Raw genomic sequence first — 21,284 nt, forward strand, 5'->3', positions numbered from 1 at the left:
ATACAATATGTAATAGATCAACAAACTTTTGCCAAGAAATTACACAGAAAAAAGTAAGAGAGCATTTCTGAAGTAAAAGCATTCATTTAATGCAAGAATGCATTGCTAAATGTGACCCCCATTGTCTCGGAAGTGAATGCTGGATCAAGCAGCTCCCTAACAATAGGTGCGCTCCTTATATCCGAGACAGTTTCCAAGATTTATTTAGTGAGCTTTTTCTGCTTTAAAGAATAAAAGTTTTGTTTTGTATTAGGTTTGTTCATTAACTTTGAAGCTTTTCTTTTATTCAGAATTCAATATATTTAGGTTTTCCATATCAAGAGTTTAATGTGTAAACCTACCCACTGCCTGTGAGATACTGAAACATCGCAGACGTTGATTATGGCACATATGACATGTGTTCATTACCAGTCAACTTCATAGATGAAATCCCCCAAAATTAGTTAGATTATGCTAGGGATTGGACTAGATTTCTATGACAAGAAAGTTCACCAAGGAGAATAAATTATGATAAATATTATTTGAAAAAAGTGAGTTATAGAGCACCAAAACATTATGCTACATATAAGGTTTCATTCAGTTGTATTTAAATGCTCAAGTGATTTATCTTTAGAATTAATATTTTACTACTGAAAGGCATATAAAAAACTAAACACAATCCAGCTTATTCTATTAGATTTTTCTGTTGACCAAAAGTGTTCTAGAGTAGTTTGAATTGTTGGGATCTGAGATTCACTGGCTAGTTGTGGAAAAAAGATTGTGCTATGGAGATACTGTTGTACACCTTAATACTTTGTTTGAATAGTTTTATTATTTCTTTATTATCTTTCTGTTAAAGATTCATTGAGGAGACAATCTCAGTACGGACAGGAGGAACAGTACCCACTGCTCACTGCCGCTCGGTCCCATCTAGCAAGAATGATTCTCGAATGTGGAAATACCTTTGTATTGAAGGTATGTGTTGATTCTTCTAATTGTCCTTGTATAGAAATTATAGTTATTCTCATCACAACTACTATATTTTTGATGCATGAAACATTTTCTTTCATATGCAGCAACATATACTTTAAGTGCTGCAAAAGAATGCATGTGAACTTGTTGCAGGCCATATGTGCATTTGATGCTTTAGTTGTATTTATAGGCAAAACAAGTCTGTTTATAAGCTATTGTTTATCTTTATTTTAATGTGTATTTATTTTGTTAACATGTGATGCCTCATATTTTGGATGTTTCTGTAAAGTGAATACTTGTTTGAACACAGAACTACCAGATCAATGGGAAAGATTTACAATATCCAACTATATTGCAAGTAATTTTCTTGAATGAAGAGATGTGAATGCAACAAATCATAGTCCCAATAGTATAAAATTCATCATATCCTATTTCCTGTAGTCTCATATCATAATTTATTACTGATGGTTGCTGAGAACTGCAGGTGGAGGAAAAATAATATTAAAATGTAGCTCCTATCTTCCAGAACCATTTGATCTGACAAACACTGCTCGATCTGTGTATGATGAGGAAGTGTTTAAGAGAGTGCGGAAAGTGTTCCTGGACTCCTACAAACTTCTAGACGAAAAGAGAGACCTGTCTGCCATCTTGGGTGAGACAAAACTTTGAGATTAAGGAAGCAGGTTATCTCTCATGGCATCATGCACAGGTATGGCTGCTGTATATCAGTTTTCTAGCATCAAAGTTATGATCCACCAGAACAATGGCACTGACCTAATTTGCTGAGTGGGAGTGTGATGGTGGAAGGCATTATGAAGGATTCAGAATGGGACCAGTTTTTTATTGTTTTTTATTTGTTATTTATTTATTTTTTTTTTTTATTATTAAATGTGTATGTGTACTGAGATGCATGTAGGTAATGTGTTCCAAAAGACAATACTAAACAGACTAATAGGGTTTGAGGCTTCATGCATCATTGTTGCCTGAGGTATACCTCTGTCCAGAACAGTCAGTTGTGCATAAGTCAAGTTGATTTAAAGGAATAAGTCAACTTGTTCCCATATTTTTCTCATTTAATGTGGTATCTAAATATAAATCAAGTTAGCAGCATTATGGTATAAATACTGAATAGTTTTGTGAAAATGGTGACTTGATATTTTAAAGGTTGCTGTAATATTAGTATACAGAGAGAGAGAGAGAGAGAGAGAGAGAGAGAGAGAGAGAGAGAGAGAGAGTACTAAAGTTTTCCAGCCTGTCTAAAATTCTGTCATATCAAACACTTTGTTGCATTTAGGAAGATTATGTACTTATTACTCTCTAAAAGATGGTTTATTAGAAAAATTTTATATTGTGATTTGCATTTGTCATATCAATAATATTAAACATACATCTGATATTTTATGATGCCTCCATGGAAATAAAAAAAAAACATGTTTGTTACCTGATTTAGTGACAGCTAATGATGGCCAGTGAAAGTTCTACCTCTTTTGTGTCATGGCAAGAGCTGCTTTCTCGATATGCCAAGTGGTCTCTGGTGTGTGTTCCTGCAGCTGTGTCAAGATGGCCTTGCCTCCTTGTCCTAAATACTTTTATGGGTGAAGTAAAGGATGTAGTGTAGATTATTAGGCATTGCAAAGTTTTATACTTCCATATGTTGATCAGCAAAGAAATGTAGAAGTTTTGAATTTTGTGCCAGATCTTGCAAAAATATCTTAGCAAGACAAAAAATTGATATGTTAGTGCTTGAAATGTATTAGTGTTAATCCACAAAATATATATTGAACATTAAGTAGTATTCCAATTTTTTATTTTTATATTTAAGTTTCAGGTTACTTATTCATAACTTTTCACCATTGTCACTTGGTCAATGTTGAGCCTCACTGTGGTGGAGTTTCCTTGCTCATCATGTGTCAAAGAGAGAAAATGAGAGAGAGAGAGAGAGAGAGAGAGAGAGAGAGAGAGAGAGAGAGAGAGAGAGAGAGAGAGAGAGAGAGAGAGAGAGAGAGAGAGTTATCTCCCTGGTCATACTACTTTGTTTGTTGAAGTCTGGATATCACCTGCATGTTTTTGAGCTCTTTGAAGTAATATCACTATGTAAAGTTTTAGTTATTGGTTCACTTATAAGAAATAAAGGATTTTATATTTCAGTTTACTTTTTAAGTTAAATATTATTATGAATGTGTTTTCTTGTTCCTATATGAAGCAAAATTAATTGAATCTCTGGTGGTATTTCATGCCCCCCTTTTTTTTTATGATTGTTTAATGATTTCAACATGTTTACAAAACTCATATGTTGTAGAGCAGCTCAAGGGAGTAAGCTGGCGTACTTAATGAGGAATTCCTGATTATTTAGAAAATATTTCTTTAGCAAAACTCGGCTATCACATGATGCTATTGAAATCATACAGGTCCATATGATGTGCAGTGGATAGGATAGCTGAGAATAAGAAACACCTGGACCCTCATCACCATCACCACTAACTTACAGCAGAAAACATTTGCTGTTAGTTGTGGTGGTGATACTGATTGTAGGGGCTGCAGCCTATGTTGCTGCATGTTTTCAAAAAGCTTATCCCAGGCTTTCTCTAAGAGCAAGGAACTCTTCAGTATTATGCTCCTAGTGTGACCTGCCTTTGTGGTTACATATTCTAATATAGTAAGTAATGTATGCTTTAGTATCACTTCAAAAAAGTGAAAAAGAAAAAAAAAAGAAAAAAAATTCAATTGATGTTTTGTTAAAACTTATACTGGCTCTGTTCCAGGTACTTCTTGTAGTCATTATGCACAGGGAATATATTATATTATAGATATAGATTAGAATGTTGATAATACTTGTTTGTAGTATTATAGACTCAATCAAGTATCATGTAAATAGAAATGTTTGCAATTACATATGGACATGATAAAAGAGCTCAATATATATAATGAAAAGTTTTCTTAAAAGAAAAAAAAAAAAAAAAAGGGATGGGGAGGAAGAAGCTCATGTATGTAGCTTTGCTCAGTCACTGACAATATGAATGTGATATCCCTCAAACTCTCAACTTCAGACAATCGTCAAGTGTGATGCTTAACTTTTCTCTGGCAGATGGTAAACAAGGGAACTTCCCACACGGCAAGAGATGGATTTTGCTTACATCATCTGTAGAATATATCTGATAATCTTAACATAATGCCATGAAATTATGTGATAATTACAGAAGCAGTGCACTAGTTGTGGTGAGGTTTATACAGGCTTGTGCATATGTTTATTCCAGAACAAGGTCAAAATAACATTTTCAACATTTTCACTTGGGTTTTCATGTGTTAAGGTTTTGCCTTATAAATTTAAGTATGTACTGTATAAACTTTGTCACTATATGTAAGCACTTGTGTTGAGTGATTGAGGGGCAAGCTACCAATCAGCATCAGTATCATTTATACCTCAATGCCTCAGTGCACATTATACATGAACTGTAAAGGTTGTAGCTGCCTTATGTAAACTGTATGATAGCTACTGAATTCATTCCATTGTTGTATAACAGTGTGGCTGTGTCCTAATGCATGTCCATCACTCTTTTAGAAGTACTTCTCTTTTGTAGAACATACATGAAATAGAAGGCCTGTTACTGTTTATGGCTCACAGAATGAAGTTATTAATTGATGATACCTGCTTTTGTCATAAAGCTAATTGAAAATGAAACATGAAATAAAGGTTGTGCCAAATATGTTTGATGAGTGAGGCTAGCCTGTGAAATGAGTTGGTTGGTCCATCATAGGCTCAGTGAATATGCCTCACTTTTTTTCATAGGTTTCTTGGTTTCTTAACATAACTGTGAACTGAAAGTGGTTAATGTATTTCTGCTTTTGTCAGCAGGTATGGACATAGACAGAATAGCAGTGACAACTAAACGCTTCATATCTGAGTGTGTGTGTGTGTGTGTGTGTGTGTGTGTGTGTGTGTGTGTGTGTGTGTGTGTGTGTGTGTGTGTGTGAGACACACATTTTCTTTTACATGCAAAATGAGCATGCTTTTATAATAAGTGAATAATAAGGTTTACATAAACCTATTTCTTGGATAGTAATGAGTCATAATTACATTTTTTTTTTTTTTTTTTTTTTTTTTTTTTTCTTCCAGTCCTGCTGATATATTAAGTGCCTCTCAAGATGAAATATTTTCTTATTCCACATACCCTCAAGGACTAGCATAGACAGTTTAGTGTAAGTGGGGTTCACAACTGACAGTGTTTTGAAGGGTGAAGGGATGTGCCCTCATCACTGGACGGCTCATGGTGTGCATTATTATATTACAACTAAAGGTTGGATATCATCCCCACTTGGCTTGGTTTGTGGTTTTACTTACAGTATAATGTTACTATTGTGGTATTTCAAGGTGTGCTTTTACTGTAATTTTGAGAGAAGAAATAGAAAATTGTACTGTTTCATGATCATGTGCACTGTTTTATGATATATACTGTAGAGTTAATGAAATTATACATATTGGGTCTCACTATTATTTTTAATAAGTTTGACTTGGAATATGTTTGCCTGGGTATTATTTGTGGTGATATTTTGGCAGGGTAACTTGATGACATTAACATTTCATGAAATGAATGCCAAGGAAATAGATTGTATTAGTTATAACAAGAGCTGAAGTGTTTTCAAACATTCCCACAAGATATCAGACATTTAGTTTTGAGAACTTGTTCATGAGCACATCTAGTTTTATAGATCTTGAATAATTCCACCTTGTGAACACATTATATTTGCAGAAAATTTATTGAGGTAGATAATTAGAATTTTCCATTGATGTCAGCCTCTTTACCAACTCAACTTTTGCTTCATTGGTTACTATCATCCTTTGCTGTGATTGGCTGCTGGTAGATTGCCAGGATGTTGGTGTACTTTTCTCTGTCACTCTCAAGTCTTGCACCTGAGTGTTTGTGTAGGTAGCTTCACTCATTGTCAAGCAAATATTCAGTCTATCTTGATAGTAACGCCATAATTTTTTTTCGTCACCACAGAACTTGCAAGGATAAAGTAGACTGAAGTTTACTGTACTTGCATTTGGATATTTGTTTCTTCAAATAGAAATGCACATGGCTGCTAATACATTACATAAACCATACTGGCAGACTGACAGATCAGAACTATATCTTAGATTGAAGATCTTGTTTTAAGTTTCAGTAACAATTTGATGTATACAGAGTTGTAATGAATAAAGTGTAACATTGTGATCGGAAGAGGTTGATCCATCTTCAGGTGATTGTTAGTGCTGCATTCCCCAGATCCTCCTCTAGCAAACTGGGTCAAGCAGTTTGGTGTATGATCTACTACTGAGTCATGTAGTGAGATCACACCTGGTTGCTCTGCCTCACAAGTACAAGGATTTCTGTTGTTTACTTTTGGTGCAGTTGTTGCTAGATGCAATTGTCATGCATTCTTGTAGGCCACAATATGCCTCTACTTACAATAAAGACAAAAGTGCACACTGTTTTTCATTACCATGTGCTAGAGTTAGTGTTCTTCTACACAACATTCTTTTCACTTTTAATTATCTGTATGAGGAACAAAGGACACTCTTTGCTGTCTTGTGGCTTATACCATGTACATAGCTGGTTATTGATGACTGAATAAATCAATAAGTGAGAAATTGACCATGCAACAACAATTCAGTAAGAAAGTTTCAAAGCAAATATATATAGATATGTAATCCATTGAGGTTTAGCAGGAATGAGTAGCAGAGGATGAGTATTTCATATGCCAATTTTGACAGTCGATATACATCTAAGAAGTAATCAGATCAAAAAGACACATTTCATCGGAGGACAGGAGACTCAGAATGAAATAGATTTGGTTTAAAGAGGCTACAGCGGTGGAGGTTAAGGATTATTATGGTTGAAAAATGGAGGTTATTGATCTGCGACTTTACATAAAGGCATCATCATTCAGTTTATGTGCCAAGGATTTTTTTTGTTCTGTTTTGATCACATAAACTTCATTAACATATGAATGAAATTTACACTTAAGAAAACTATAGCAAATTGTTCAAACAAATTTTCAAAAGTGCTTTCCACTCATCACTGAATTATAGATTCAAATAGAACCACTTCATATCCAATTGGATGAAGAGTAGTGTTAAGAGGCTAAGTGGTTCTTCCCCTGAGGGCCAAAGAAATGGTATAATCCAATCTAATTCAACAGGCGACAGATACCCAGTTAAATCTCCACCTCGGTGATGTTCAGTAGCAACTGGCCAGGTGTGGGCGGCCCGGAACTTAGGGACGGGGTTATGGGGGCCGAAGGATAGTCCCCGGAGTTGGACGGTTGGCCTGCTCCAATGATGTGGGGTAGCAATCGGCCAGGTGTGGCTGGTTTGTATGCTTCTGCCAATACTTGGCTCCATGTCAGGGTGACAAAGTAGCAGTAGAGGCTCTGGGTGGCCCTTGTTCCGTAACTGGTCAAAGGGTGGTGAGGCGAGGTGCTCTGATGACGTGGGGTAAAGGGAGTACCGTATTTGACGGCATATAAGATGCACTGTTTTTTCCAAAATTTTGGCTCATAAAATCACCATGCGTCTTATACGCGAAGTTGAGACCTCCCATGGGCTCCCGAGACACACTAACCCAGCTTATGATCACTGCTTCTACCTAACCTAAACTCCACACATCATTATTTCATTGCTTGTTTATTATTATTAACAGTATTATTGCTGTTACTTTAAAAACAAATTATCGTCTTATGACTGAGTCTTTAAAAACAAATCATCGCAAAGATGAAAGCAATCTATCGTAATCCATGAGGCTGTGAGTCTTGTTTATAAGCATCAGCTGATCGCAAGAACCCCGCTCTACATGCCATCTGTTGGCAAGAAACAAAACTACAGAATATAATCCATCTAATTAACATTATTCCATCCAGATTTTTGTTCCTTCTTGCTTTTTATTAATCTATTTTATGTCTATTCTATTACATCTATTACCAATCTATTCAATGCTTATTCCATTTACCGTATATACTGTTCATGACCATTGGGGATTTGGTATCACTGCTGGTAAGGGTGTGAATTGTTTAAATTTTTTGGTAACATTGGAACACCCTCCCCATCATCATGGCAGTAGCTGGGAAAAGACTGAGCTACACGATTTCTTACAAATTAAGAGTTGTAGAATATGCCAAGGAGAATGGGAATAGAGCAGCAGTAAGGGCTTTTGGGCCACCACCTACGGAAAAAATTATACGTCTGGTGACAGCAAGAACAACAACTGAAGAGTGCAAAGAAAGGTAACCATTTCCTTCGTTGTCCAGTCCCACATTGGCCAGAACTAGAGGTTAACATAAAGACGTGGGTGATGAATGAGAGAAGTTCAGGGAGAATTGTTTCTACTAAAATGATAATTCAAGAGGCCAGGAATTTTCACAAGGCTTTCAATTGATTGTAGAGTCACGAGTTCAAGTTCTCACCAGCCTTCTTAATAATCTGCTGACTTGAAAATAGTAGAGACAGTAGATGGAGTCAAGATGGTGGTGAGCAATGCTATTAGTTTTCTCGCCTTTCGTGTTTGTGAATAATATCCAGCTTCACTTCGAGAGTAAAAGACTTCCTGGTCTAGGCAACATTGCAGGGCGTTTTGGTGGTAATTTGAGTGAGGGAAGACGAGCTGCTGCTAACGCTGTTATTGTGTTAAACAGAGGGAGTGAGTGTTGCACTTTCTGTCCACAAGAGGTGCTGGTGTATTCAAAAGCCTGTCGGCTTGCGTAATTTGGCAGGGCTTTCAAACTTGGAAAAATTACCTGGATAAAACTTCGTTAAAGCGAGTTTGGTGTTTGTTCGTAGTAAAATGAAACCTTCGTTTTAGCGAAATTTCGTTGTGTGAACCTTCGTTAAGCTGGTGTTGTCTGTATATATATATATATATATATATATATATATATATATATATATATATATATATATATATATATATATATATATATATATATATATATATATATATATATATATATATATATATATATATATATATATATATATATATACAGTAATACGAACGCTCGCTTAACAATTTCCTGTTTAACGTACTATATAAAGTTAGACCAAAAAGTCCGCATAACGTACAACCACATCCGTTTTACTGAATTTTCTGGGTTTGAATTTGCTGGGTGAGGGACCAAACGCGGTAGCTTCGCTATGAGTGGCTGGCTCCCCGCCTCTGTCTCTAGCACTCCTGGAGCTGGATCCAAGATTCTTTAACAATGTCAGAGCAACCTCTTGCAGCGAAATGGCATCCATGAACGCTTGGAGGGACGGTGACAAAGTTGCTATCAGGTTGCTCTGAGATTGCTGGGAACACCACCTCTGGAGGTGGTGTTACTGTCTTATATATGCATTTATGTTCACAAAACAACATTTCTATTAGCTTTTTACAAACCTTGCCCCCAAGAAAAGATTGTTTTTTAATGCATAAAGTGAAATCTTACATGGAATACCAAAAAATAAAGCAGAGATGAGATGAGCTACAGACGAAGCGGGAGACTCGCGGCCACTCGGCCGCTTCTTCTTCTTCTTCTTGTGATCCTTTTGCCTGCGTGTTACTTTCATCATGATGTTTATGTTTTCACTCCTCTATTGCCTGCTATAATAGATATCATATCTTAGTATTCATATACGCTCATGCCACGAGGATAACCTTGACTCCGTGGCACTGAGTGATAGTGAATAGTAATGAAATACCGCGGTATTTCAATAATAATTCACTACTGAATTCATCACTGAAGACCCTCATCCCACAACATCTACCCAGGAAAGTCACCAGGCTACTGCCGCTGCTCACCAGCGTTCACAGAGACGTGCCTCTGCTCATGCCTCAGACCCCAGGCCAAGACACTGCTTGCTTTTCCCCGCTGGCCATGGAAAGACCACGAGTGAGTTGTTCAGCCGGTTTGCAGCTTTGCTAAAACAACACCTGGAGCTGCAGATGCTCGACAAGGAGAGAAGGAACCAGAGTTCACCGTGATGTAAGGAACCAGCCTTACATCACGGTGAACTCTGAATCCTCCTTTATGCCACCCTGGTGAGTGAAGGCTTAATGGGCATTGTTGTGGAGTGCACTGGTGAGGAGAGCACTCATACGGTAATCATCCATGGTGTGTCGACCCAAATCAATGTTAATACATAGCTTCCTAAAGGGTCATTCTACGAGTCATTGTTTTGTTGATTGCCTTATAAATAAGGATGCTACCTGCAGAGCTTTTGTTGATCTCAAGGGTACCATCACCAGGGCCAACAAAGATGCTGTTATGGAGGAACTCATTCTCAAAGGTGGATATTATTTGGGGGTCGCCGTGGTACAGTGGAACCATGCGTGCTTTGGGGTCCGAGGGGTCTCCAAGCACACGGGTTCGAATCCTGTCCATGGTCTGAGTGTAGGTTGGGCTTCCTCACTTTGGGCAATGGTTTCCTAGCGGGTGGCCTTTATGATAGGAGGTACCACAAAAAAGTATCCCCTTTAGCCCATAACTTCCTGTGAAAAGCCCACATGGTATAAATAAAAAAAAAAGGTAGATTATTAGGATGTATTAGGGACTATTTGTACAATAGAACAGCACAGGTTTGATTTCAAGGTGCAGTCTTTTCTGAAGAAGTCCTTGAGCTTGGAACACCACAGGGTGGAGTCCTTAGTCTTATTCTTTTCATTGTTTTAATGGACAAAATTGCACTTTGTTCCTTCCTGCAGGGCACCCAGGTCCTCATCTATGCTGATGACATAGTAGCTCCTCCAGTGTCCCACACCCAGAATTCTCCAGTTAGCTTTGTCACAACTAGCAGCATTGTGTGTCCAAATGGGACTTGTGATTAATGGATGTAAAACAAAATTTCAAGTTAAAGGGAAGGTCTCTTGCCTGCCCACTGTAAATAATGTTCCCATCTCTAGAGTTCTTATACACAAGTGCCTGGATGTTCAGATGAGCTTCAGGAGCTTCCACTATGTTCGAGACTTCTGTCTGCCACGGCTGGCGCCACTTTGGCTGCTAGCAAACAGAGGGCTGGGCACTGGCATTTCAGTTCTTAGGAAATTACTAATTGTACTGTTGGTCAGATGCTATGCATGGGTTATGACACTAAAGGGATCACTGACACCCCTGTATCATGATCCTCGGACACCTACAACTCCATACCTCAGGACGATCTTGGGAGTACTTACTGACAAGTGTAGGTGTAGCCGAGGCCTGCATTAACATTGTTATGTCACCACTCCAACCCGTTTGGAGCCCTCACCATGTCAGTGTTAATATTCAATCACTGCATCAACTCAAGAGGGACTGGCTCCCTCTTGTGCTGCAAGACATGTTCATGACCAAATTGTCCAAGTACCCCGACGTTCAGGATATTCATGTTTATTGTGATGGGTCAGTCAATGGCAGCAGGTCCGGATGTTGGCTGTTCATCCATGACTACATCTTTGCCAATCACTACACTGACGTTGAGGTTTCTAGCTAGCTCCCTATACACATATCTTCCATTAGGGAAGAGCTGTATTCCGTTTTGGAGGTTCTCTATATTGTAGCACCTCTCCATAAGAATGTTTATTTCTTTTGTTGACAGTCAGGCTGCATTGTATGCTCTTCAATCTACCTCCCCCATGGACTATAATCTAGTTGATAAATGTCTTGATCTCATCCACGCCCTAAATGTGCTGGTGCCACGGTCCATTTCGCCTGGATACCCTTTCATGTGGATATCCCATTAAATGAAAGGCAGACCATCTTGCTCAATGTGCTCTTCAAGACGATACAGTGGACCCTGACACTGAGTACACTCTGGGCTATATTAAGAGTAGCATTAAGGATTTTATACATAGGAGCAATTAGTGATCAGTTGGAGCTTTGTTGCCATAGAGGCAGTGGCACTAGTCTTCACTATATATATGCACGTGTCTCCCAGAGCTGTGCTTACACCTATGGGAGATACACTGCATCATAGGACAGGATATGGCAATGAGGCTCAGATTAGGCTATAAATACTTTTGAGAAGTCAGTCCTTCTAAAGGTGTATGCTATGTGTTAAGTGGTGCACCAAGGGGACACACTATGCGTCATTATGTCATGGAATGTCCTCTCATTGCTAAGTTTAGGCCGCAAGTTCAACATGACTTGTACACTCTCATTGACCATCTCCTAGACTTTAGGATATTTATGCAATAAGGTATGCAATATCTGGCGGAGGCGATGGCGTCGTGGATGAGGTGGTAAGTGTGGGATCTGGCAGACGCATAGGTTTGAGTCCCACCACATACCACTTTGAAGCTATGGCATTTGTTGAGTGGTTTAAAGTTACCTTCATCTCACCATGCTAATCAGTTTCTAGGTTATTACAACAAAGATGCGTTTGGTGGTGGTATGGGCCCTATTATGGGTACCACTATAAATACCTGTAGGTACCACTAATGAGCGGAAGCTGAACAGCACTTCCCACATATTAGTTGGAGAGCTAGCTGACTTTTATTCATAGTATTGAGTGCAAAAGGTTTGAGGGTGTAATTCTATTGTACTTTGCATCTGGATGAAGGGATGGGACATCTTAAGTTGCCCAATCCTGGGGTTTGGCCCCTGAGGGTCCCCAAAATGTGACCCCCAAACCCATGTAATCATAATTTTGAGTGCAACATCCATTTCAAGTTTGTTGCATTCAGAATACCCCAAAAAAGAAAGTGGCACAACTTAAGACGTGAAAATGCCTGGGGTTATTAATTAAGACACGCACTAATTAATGACTAATTAACGATTTATTTAAACTTTTGAGTGCAACAAAATTCTTTTTTCAAAACATCACTTAATGACACCAGACACTATAATCACAACTTAAGACGCGATGTTTCCTGGGGTTTGTAGATAAGATGGGTGTTTTGACCCCTGAGGGTCATGGGAACCCCAATTATGGAGTTCTACCCAAGAGGTAGTGCAACAATTTTTATACCTGTTATGGATGACACAGTGTCTCAAATGGACAAAAATGTAATTTAAGACATAAAAATGTCTGGGGTTACTAATTAAGACGCCTTCTAATTAATGACTAATTAACGATTTAATTAAACTTTTGAGTGCAACAAAAATTTTTGTTTCAAAACGTCACTTAATGACCCAAGACACTATAACCACAACTTAAGACCCGATTTGCCATGGGGTTTGTAGATAAGATGGGGTGTTTTGACCACTGATGAACTGCTGTCCTACGATTGGCGATTGATTAGCTAATGCACCTAATGCCATTACTGAAAATTCCTAATCAAATACACCCCCCTTTCCTTAGTTTATCTGAACAAATGGACCAGCGTCTCGACACATTACTCATGTAACTCATCACTGGTTTCGTCATCCGATGACTCCATATCCCCAAGCAGAGGATCATGATCTTCGTCGGCATCATCATCTATTCCATCTTCATGTCCCACCTCTTTTTCGGACGGTATCTCTGGAATGAGGGCAGGGGGGCATCTGTTCACCATTGAACCAAATGATGCGAAATTCACCGTCAATGATTTCCCAACCACATGCGGGTGTTTTCTGCAGGTCATTCTGATGCGCACTGCCCCAAAGTCTGGCAACAAATGCACATCTATCAATGTGTGGTGCAAGTTCAGATTCACAGGGTGGAATGCTGCTGCCCTCAATGCTTTTAAGTTTGTCAAACGGATGTTTTGCTGTTGCCTTTCTCTTGTAGGTTTTTTCGACCACATTGAACCGGTGCTTGTTTAATGGAACAGGTTTACGCGCTCCGTACAGTACACAGACAAATTCCTTCAAGGTCGCGATGACTTCCTCTGTTAGGACAGTTTTGCTCAATGATTCAAATGCCCTCTGGAACTTGTCGCTTTTGCTGACAACTGAATAAGGCCGGTTCTTGCCTTTTCGCGAAAAAGCAGAGGTGTAATCGCATCCAGTGAAGGCGTGTAGGCCGGGAGTGCAGCACACATAGATTTGCCAATCGCGGCAGCAATCTTCGTAACGTTTACATAACGCAGGTTACCTTGTCCTTTAGTACCAACTTCCATCCAGACTGTGACTGTGATTCTATGGATGTGATGGAGTAGCAACACCAGAATATCCGTGTCAGAAGCTCGAACAACAATGTCACCAGGGGTATTCTTGTCCGCTTCAATCATGTGAAGGATGACTCTGGTGTCAGCTTCAGGGTGGTTGCAGTTTAAAGACGGAACTGCTTCTGACTTCACTTCGCCATCATCCACGAAATAACGCGTGCACTCTCCCATCACTCCCAAGAACACCTGTCTTCCATCTAGAAGGGGCAGGTAGTTGCTGTTTGACCAATCCTTCGTTAGAAAGACAGGCAACTCTCGTTTGAATGACTCCCTCTCAAGTTGTTTCCTGAAGTTTGAGTCTCTCTTCTGTTGAGGTCCTTCAATAACCAACTTTCCTCCAACTACAGCTTCTCTGCGTTCTCGCTCACAGTCCTTAATTGATGGTCTTTCGTAAGTATCGAAAATGATGTCGATCCTCCGGGACTTGTACGCCAAACTAGTCAGCAGGATGTTCCGTGAGAGCTCCCCATATGTTTCTGGCTGATCTGGTGACATGCTGTGAAACTGAAAATTGCCGTCGATGATGTGAGTTCCAATAAATGTTGGGCTACCGTGGTCACTAACAGTACCTTCAAGAAGTTTGAACAACTTGCTTTTGTCTGTATGAACCATCGTCCCATCACTATGACACATTGAGAGTGGCACAGGTGTCAATGGGAATGAGAAGACATGCTCTAGGTCAGTGTTACTTGTTGCTGCAGTGAAGGCAATGCGGCCAAGAAGTGCACTGTTGCATTTGAGTTGTGCCTCTTTCGTGTTCTTGCCTGCTTTTCGATTTGCCACACATTCAGTTGCAAATGTGCGGAGATGATGTTTGCGAATTGGTTTTTCAAAACGTTCCGCACTTTCAAGACATTCTTTGACAAAGGTTTCATGCCTATCCTTGCCGTCTTCTGGAATCTTCAACAGCGATGCACTTGCACTTGTTTAACTCAGGTTGAAAGTTGTGTAGATTAATCGCATTTGGACTTTATCAACCTGCCAAGACCAACAAGAAAGAATTTCGGACAGGTTTCACAACAGGCCTACCTGGTGCATCTCCAGCATTTTCCATGTTTGTACTCCGCACACTTTCATCATGATGTCCTGACTGCTGTGATTCGAAGTTTTCGGAGGAGAATCTTTTTCCATCGTGACAGCCTACTCTTCAAGTATAAGTGTTGCACACCTCCTTGGTATGCCTACAAGCGCTATAGGACATAACATAAAAAAAAAAATATTTATTTACTTATTTTCTTGTAATGTATACTATCTATTTATATTGATACTCTACCCTTATGTCTTTGTCCAAGGGGTGGGTGGCAAGGTCCATCCTCCTTTGTTGTATTTGATTATTATCGCAACAGTAAATGTATGTTGTTTAGGGAATTTTCTTCTCGAATGTTAACGCTGTTCTGTCTTGAAAAAAAAAAATAAATAAATCTCTAAATCTTACATTGTTTTGACGCTCAGCCTGTCTCCAGTGCATTTGACTGGGCACGCTCAAGTTGGTTTACGCTCGACTCGTCCATAAACCCTGTATAGTCCTATTTTTGTTTTTGATACTTACACATCCTATCCAATTTCTTTTCAAAATCCAGTACTGTTTTGGCATTAACCACAATGTCTAGAAGGCTATTCCAATTGTTTACGTATTGTTGCGGCTGCGCAAAAGGGGGGGGATAGTGAAGCTGGAGTGAGGTGGTGGTGTTGAGAGAGACAGGAAGTGGACACGGATGTGCATGGCCGAGCAGGTGGATAAACCAACAGTGATTAGTTTATGACAAGCCAATCAGTGCAGAGCGGCCGAAAGGGGCTGTATAAAAGCGGGCCGCAGCCTGCTTGCCCCGCCCTTGACCCGGTTGCTTGCTGCTCACTCTCTCGGCCTGGCGCTCTCTCGGCTTCTCCCCAGTTCTGCGTGAGGACAGTCTGGTCCTCTGGTGCTTCTGTTCCTTCAAGCTTATCTTGGTCTCCCTCCATCGCTCTTGTCACTGCTGTGTTCTCCGTCTCCACTCTTGTCCTGTGTATCACCTTGCACTGCCTTGTAATGTACTGTGTTGTACCCAAGTAAACTTAAGAAGCTGTGCTAAGTGTTTCCTATCTCCTGCCTGTCTGAGTGAGTCCTGCCTGAGTCCTAGTGAGTAAGTGTACCTCGCTCCCCTTGCTAGTCACGGACCCTCGCTAGTGTTATCTCTGTGCCGGTGCCGCCCCGTCTTTTGCTGTCCTGGTCTGCCGGTGAGAGTGAGTTACAGTCGCGGCTGTGGAAGTTGTGAATAAGGACCTTGGGTGTGGTGTTGCATGGGACAGTGGCTGGTCATAACAATTTGTGTCAGGAGTTTTGGGATAAAGTTTGGCTGGCAAGGTTGCCGCAGACTCAGACGTGAGAGGCAGTGAGATGCCAGAAGGCAGTGAGCCAGGTTTGAAATGGCTGGAAATCTTTTTCGCCGGAATATTGGCACAGGCAATAAGTGAAATAAAACAGGAAATAAGTGAAAGTAAACAAGAAACAAGTGCAATGGGGTTTGCGAATGGATAAAATGGCAAGTGAAATTAAACAGGATATGAGTGAAATTGTGAAACCGGAAATGATCACGGTGGTAATGCGAATGAACCTGATGAGAGAGGATATGCTAGTGGCAGTCGGGGAGGCAAGACCTTGGAATGCGGCAAGAGGCCGTGGCAGGACCTATCACAAGAAGTAAAGGAGGAACTGGTGGCAATGAAACAACAACAGCACTGGAGTCGCCGAAAGCGAGGTGGACGGCCGCCTGTGTCCTTAAGTAGTGGACACTGGTGTGGCAAAGACCGTCGTCAGGGAAGAAGTTGTGGCAGTGCAAGATCTCCCTGTATCAGACCGCCAGCTGTGTGGCGTGACTGACCACTGTACGACGCCACGAGGGTCCGTGATGTCGACGATCACGGTAGGTGGCGTTGAGGAGAAGCTACCAGCATTCGTGGCTGATATGGTTCAGAATGCAGCGTGTGTGGACTCCAGAAGAATGGAAATGCAGGTATGTGAGGAAATGTTACCGCTGATCCTGGAGGACGCTGTTGAACAGGTCGAGAGCCCCATGACGAGTTCAGATGTCGAGGACGAGAGGCTGGAGCTGCACTGCCGAGTCGTGAGGGAAGGTGAGGTTGCAGACGCCACTGTGAGAGCCGGTGGACGCCAGACAGCGGCGAGCAGCAACGGTCATGAGGTGGACGGAGACGTGGGTGAAGCGAGCCCCGCACTATCTCCACATGTGGTGGACTTAGGGGTATATAGTTCCACCAAACTGACTCCTGAACAGGTGGTGCAGTTGGAGAAGTGGCTGATGGAGCACGAGGATGTCTTCAGCCGAGATGCACAAGACCTTGGCTGCACATCGCTGGTTCAGGCTTCCAACATGACAGACAGTCCACCGATGAAGCAGCCACATAGCAGTGTCCCGTTGGCCAAGAGAGAAGAGATGAGGCTACCTCTGGACCTGGCCACAAGACGAACACCTGAGAAAGAGCTACCACAGACGGCGCATGAGTTGCTAGTGACGTTGCAGCAGCAGATGGAGGCTACGTGGCGACAGGTGTCGAACAATCGTCGTCTTGCAAGGCAAGCTATGACCCGCTGGTACCAGCTGCCCGACGGTGACGCCAAAGTATGTGGTGGGAGATCGCGGCTGGTGGTACAATCCCAGCAAGAAATGAGGCACCACTCCGAAGAAACTGGAGAACTACTGGGAACGTGGGAAGGCCGTACACCGTTCTGCAACGACTCACAGCTGTCACCTACATGCTGGACGTTGGCACAAGCAGGCGGCGGCGCATCACCTGTGGACTGTTGTGGAGAAAGGATACTTCACGTGGGGTCAGTAGGGAACACCCTCGTCGCCAGACAATGAGGTGAGGAGCAACAGCGAGGTGGTGGGTGACGGCAATAAACACAATGTTGCGGAGTGTGTTGTAATAGTGACAATGAATAGTTGGGACGACTATTTTCCGTGAGGGGAGGGCAGTGTTGCGGCGGCGCAAAAGAGGGGTAGTGAAGTTCGAGTGAGGTGGTGGTGTTTAGAGAGACAGGAAGTGGGCACCAGATGTGCATGGCCGAGCAGGTGGATAAACCAACAAGGGTTGGTTTATGACGAGCCAATCAGTGCAGAGCGGCCGAAAGGGGCTGTATAAAAGCAGGCCACGGGATGCTTGTCCTGCTCTTGGCCTGGTTGCTTGCTGCTCGCTCTCTGCTCGCCCGCTCTCTCGGCTTGGCACTCTTTCGGCTTCTCCCCAGTTCTCCTGCGTGAGGACAGTCTGGTCCTCCGGTGCTTCTGTTTCTGCTAGCTTGTCTTGGTCTCCCTCCATTGTTCTTGTCACCGCTGTGTGTTTTCGTCTTCGCTCTTGTCCGATGTATCACCTTGCACTGCCTTGTAATGTATTGTGCTGTACCCAAGTAAACTTAAGAAGGCCTTCTGCCTGTCTGAGTGAGTCCTGGTGAGTAAGTGTACCTCGCCCCCCTCGCTAGTCACTGACCTTTGCCAGTATTATCTCTGTGCCACCCCGTCCTGAGTGCTGTCCTGGTCTGCCGCAGAGGGTAAGTGAGTTTACGATCATGGCTGTGGAAGCTGTGAGTAAGGACCTTGGGTGTGGTGTCACAGGGAACAGCAGCGGGTCATAACAGTATTATTCTTATATAGTACCTTATAGGAAAATGTGTATTTCCTGACATCCAGTCTTGGCCTTTGCTTGTATATCTTTTTATCGTATTCTTGTGTGACTACTCCAGTTTGTTGGTCAAATAAACCTCCACAAACATTGCTATCATATACTTTGCTTTCAAATAATATTTTGCTTAGTCTTTCCGTCTTCTCTAGTTTTGTCCTCTTCCTACTTCTTCCCCACCCTCTATCACTTTTCTATATCCTTTACCTATGATGTGAGTGTCATGTCAATGGGACGCAAGACTTGCCCTAGTTTCAAAATGTTTGTTAAGAGGCTAAGTGGTTCTCCCCCTGAGGGCCAAGGAAACAGTATAATCCTTTCTTCCTTTTATTTGCAATATACAATCTAATTCACTAGGGGGCAGACACCCAGTAAAATTCCCTCCTCAGTGATGTTGGGCAGCGATTGGCAAGGTGTAGGCGGCTTCTCTGGCGTGGTCGGTGCAGAACTCTGGGACGGGGTTGTAGGGGCAGGGTGACAGTCCCCGGAGTCAAACAGCTGGCCTGCACCGATAGTACAGGGTAATGATTGGCCGGGTGTGGTCGGTTTGCTCGCTCCTGTCAGCACTGGGCTCCACGTCAGGGTGACATAGTAAGTGTGGGAGCTTTGGGTGGCCCTCTTTCTTTAGTTGGTGGGAGGATGATGAGGCTGGTTGCTCCGGAGCACGGTACAGGGCGTGGCTGAAGCTTGTGTCTCAGTGACGCTCCCTGGCGCTACTGGCAGCGGAGTGAGGGCAGAGATGAGTGTGGGCACAGTCCAGATCTGGTGCTGGGAGACAAGGGCCTGGGTATTGGGACAGCACCGCGCCAGGATGAAAGATAGAAACAGAGAGGCGGGACTGGAGCTGTCTCACCAGGCAAGAGTAGGAAGGGAAAAAGACCTTGGGACTGGGGCTACATCTCGCCAGGCAGAGTAGGAGAGAAGTAACAAAACAGAAGGCTATCTCAAGTCTATCTTTTGACGGCTGGTGTTGCTCCTTATAATTATACCCCTCAGGCCTCCAAGGATGATGTGGTGTGCATCTTCCGGCTGTGTTTGGCCTCCTGCTATGGTGCTCTCTTTGGCTTCATATTGCCCCTCCTGCTGAATTAGGCTGTCCTTGGCTACACTGCATCTTCCAATGCCACACCGATGGCACGAAGACCAAGTCAGGGAAGCGACCTGCTTGCTGAGGCGGTAGAGAGGGTGAGAGTCTGTTGTTCTATTGTAGATGTACGGCTGCTCATCCTAGGCCATAGCATCTCGGACGTAGAGGAAGAACTTGTGGCAATGACGAGCGGAAACGATGGTCCCTTCCAATGCCGCCCTTGATGTTGAAGGGTTAGGTTAAGCCATCCCTGCGTCCTCCATTTTCGGTGGGAGGCAACAAAGAGAGTTGGAGTGGTGGTGACCAGCACTGTTTGCCCTCCCCAGTCTGGGCTGCCTGGAGTGGCCGGTGGGGTCATCTAGGTTGTTCACAAGGAATATACAGAGAGGAAGTTGTGGTGTTGGTTAAAGTTTGGAGGACAGCGACGGTGGTGCCATCTGTCAGAAGCGTGTAATTTCATAGAAAACGTTTTCAGGAGTAACTTAAGATTTCTCTCATGCTTCCTCCCCACCTTCTATTTTTCCCTGCATTCTCTCGTGATTATGAACTTATAAGGCAAATAAAACATATATATATATATATATATATATATATATATATATATATATATATATATATATATATATATATATATATATATATATATATATATATATATATATATATATATATATATATATATATATATATATATATATATATATATATATATATATATATATGCATTTTCTGCCCACCTCTGCCTGGGCCACACCATATTCCTCACTTGCATCACCTATGTTACTGTACATAACAGTTTGTAAGAGTTTACTCGTGTTATAGTATAGCTAGTCCTCTGTCATCATAAGAAGTGTTTAATATTTTTATATATGCATAAAAACACATGTAGCGTACTTAAGTATCAGTATTTAATACCACATAAAGGTTCGCCTCGATTTTATTTGGGTGTTTGCCTACCCTATAGCCTCAGGGTTTGCCTCAGGGCATCACGAGTCTTCACTCACGAGAGAGAGGGCGCGAGATTCAGACGTACACAGGGGGCGATAAGGTAAACATTGTATTCTTTGTAGTATTAACCTAATATCATAGTGCCACATTGATTATATGTGGAGTTTATAACTAGTATAATGTATTGAAAGTGTTTGTACAAGTGAATAATGTTACTTATAAGAACTAATAAAGAGAAACTTTGTCCAAACATTTCTTATGGTCAAGCCTACTGAAATAAATTGTCAGAGGAAATACTGCTTTCCCTCAAACCTACAACGATGGCTTTAATCAGTAAAAACACGTCTGTCATGAGTCACTAGAAATCCTGCTAGAGCGCCTTCAACCTACATCTGTCTCGTCACCCCTTCTGCCCTTGGTGTAGGACTATGTACCCCTGATGCCATGGAACATTTCCCACGCTTCCATTCTCAACATACTGCACTATGCTCCCGGCTCTCTGGCCTGGCCATCATAACAATGGACATGCCCACCCTCCCTCTTGGCGGCCT

The 21,284-nt window shown here is 41.7% G+C and overlaps 1 protein-coding gene across 1 annotated transcript in view; it reads left to right on the forward strand.

Annotated features, from left to right (window-relative positions):
- Positions 1–6,416, forward strand: part of LOC123519860 — a 67,443-nt gene extending 61,027 nt beyond the window's left edge. The window contains exons 10-11 of the mRNA XM_045281450.1: positions 839–954; positions 1,478–6,416. Of these exons, the coding sequence (XP_045137385.1) occupies positions 839–954; positions 1,478–1,620 (259 nt within the window). The 3' untranslated portion in view covers positions 1,621–6,416. The remainder of the gene's footprint in view (positions 1–838; positions 955–1,477) is intronic.
- Positions 6,417–21,284: the final 14,868 nt, after the last annotated feature.

The sequence above is a fragment of the Portunus trituberculatus genome, chromosome 46, assembly GCF_017591435.1.
Source record: "Portunus trituberculatus isolate SZX2019 chromosome 46, ASM1759143v1, whole genome shotgun sequence".
In the NCBI taxonomy this organism is placed as follows: domain Eukaryota; kingdom Metazoa; phylum Arthropoda; class Malacostraca; order Decapoda; family Portunidae; genus Portunus; species Portunus trituberculatus.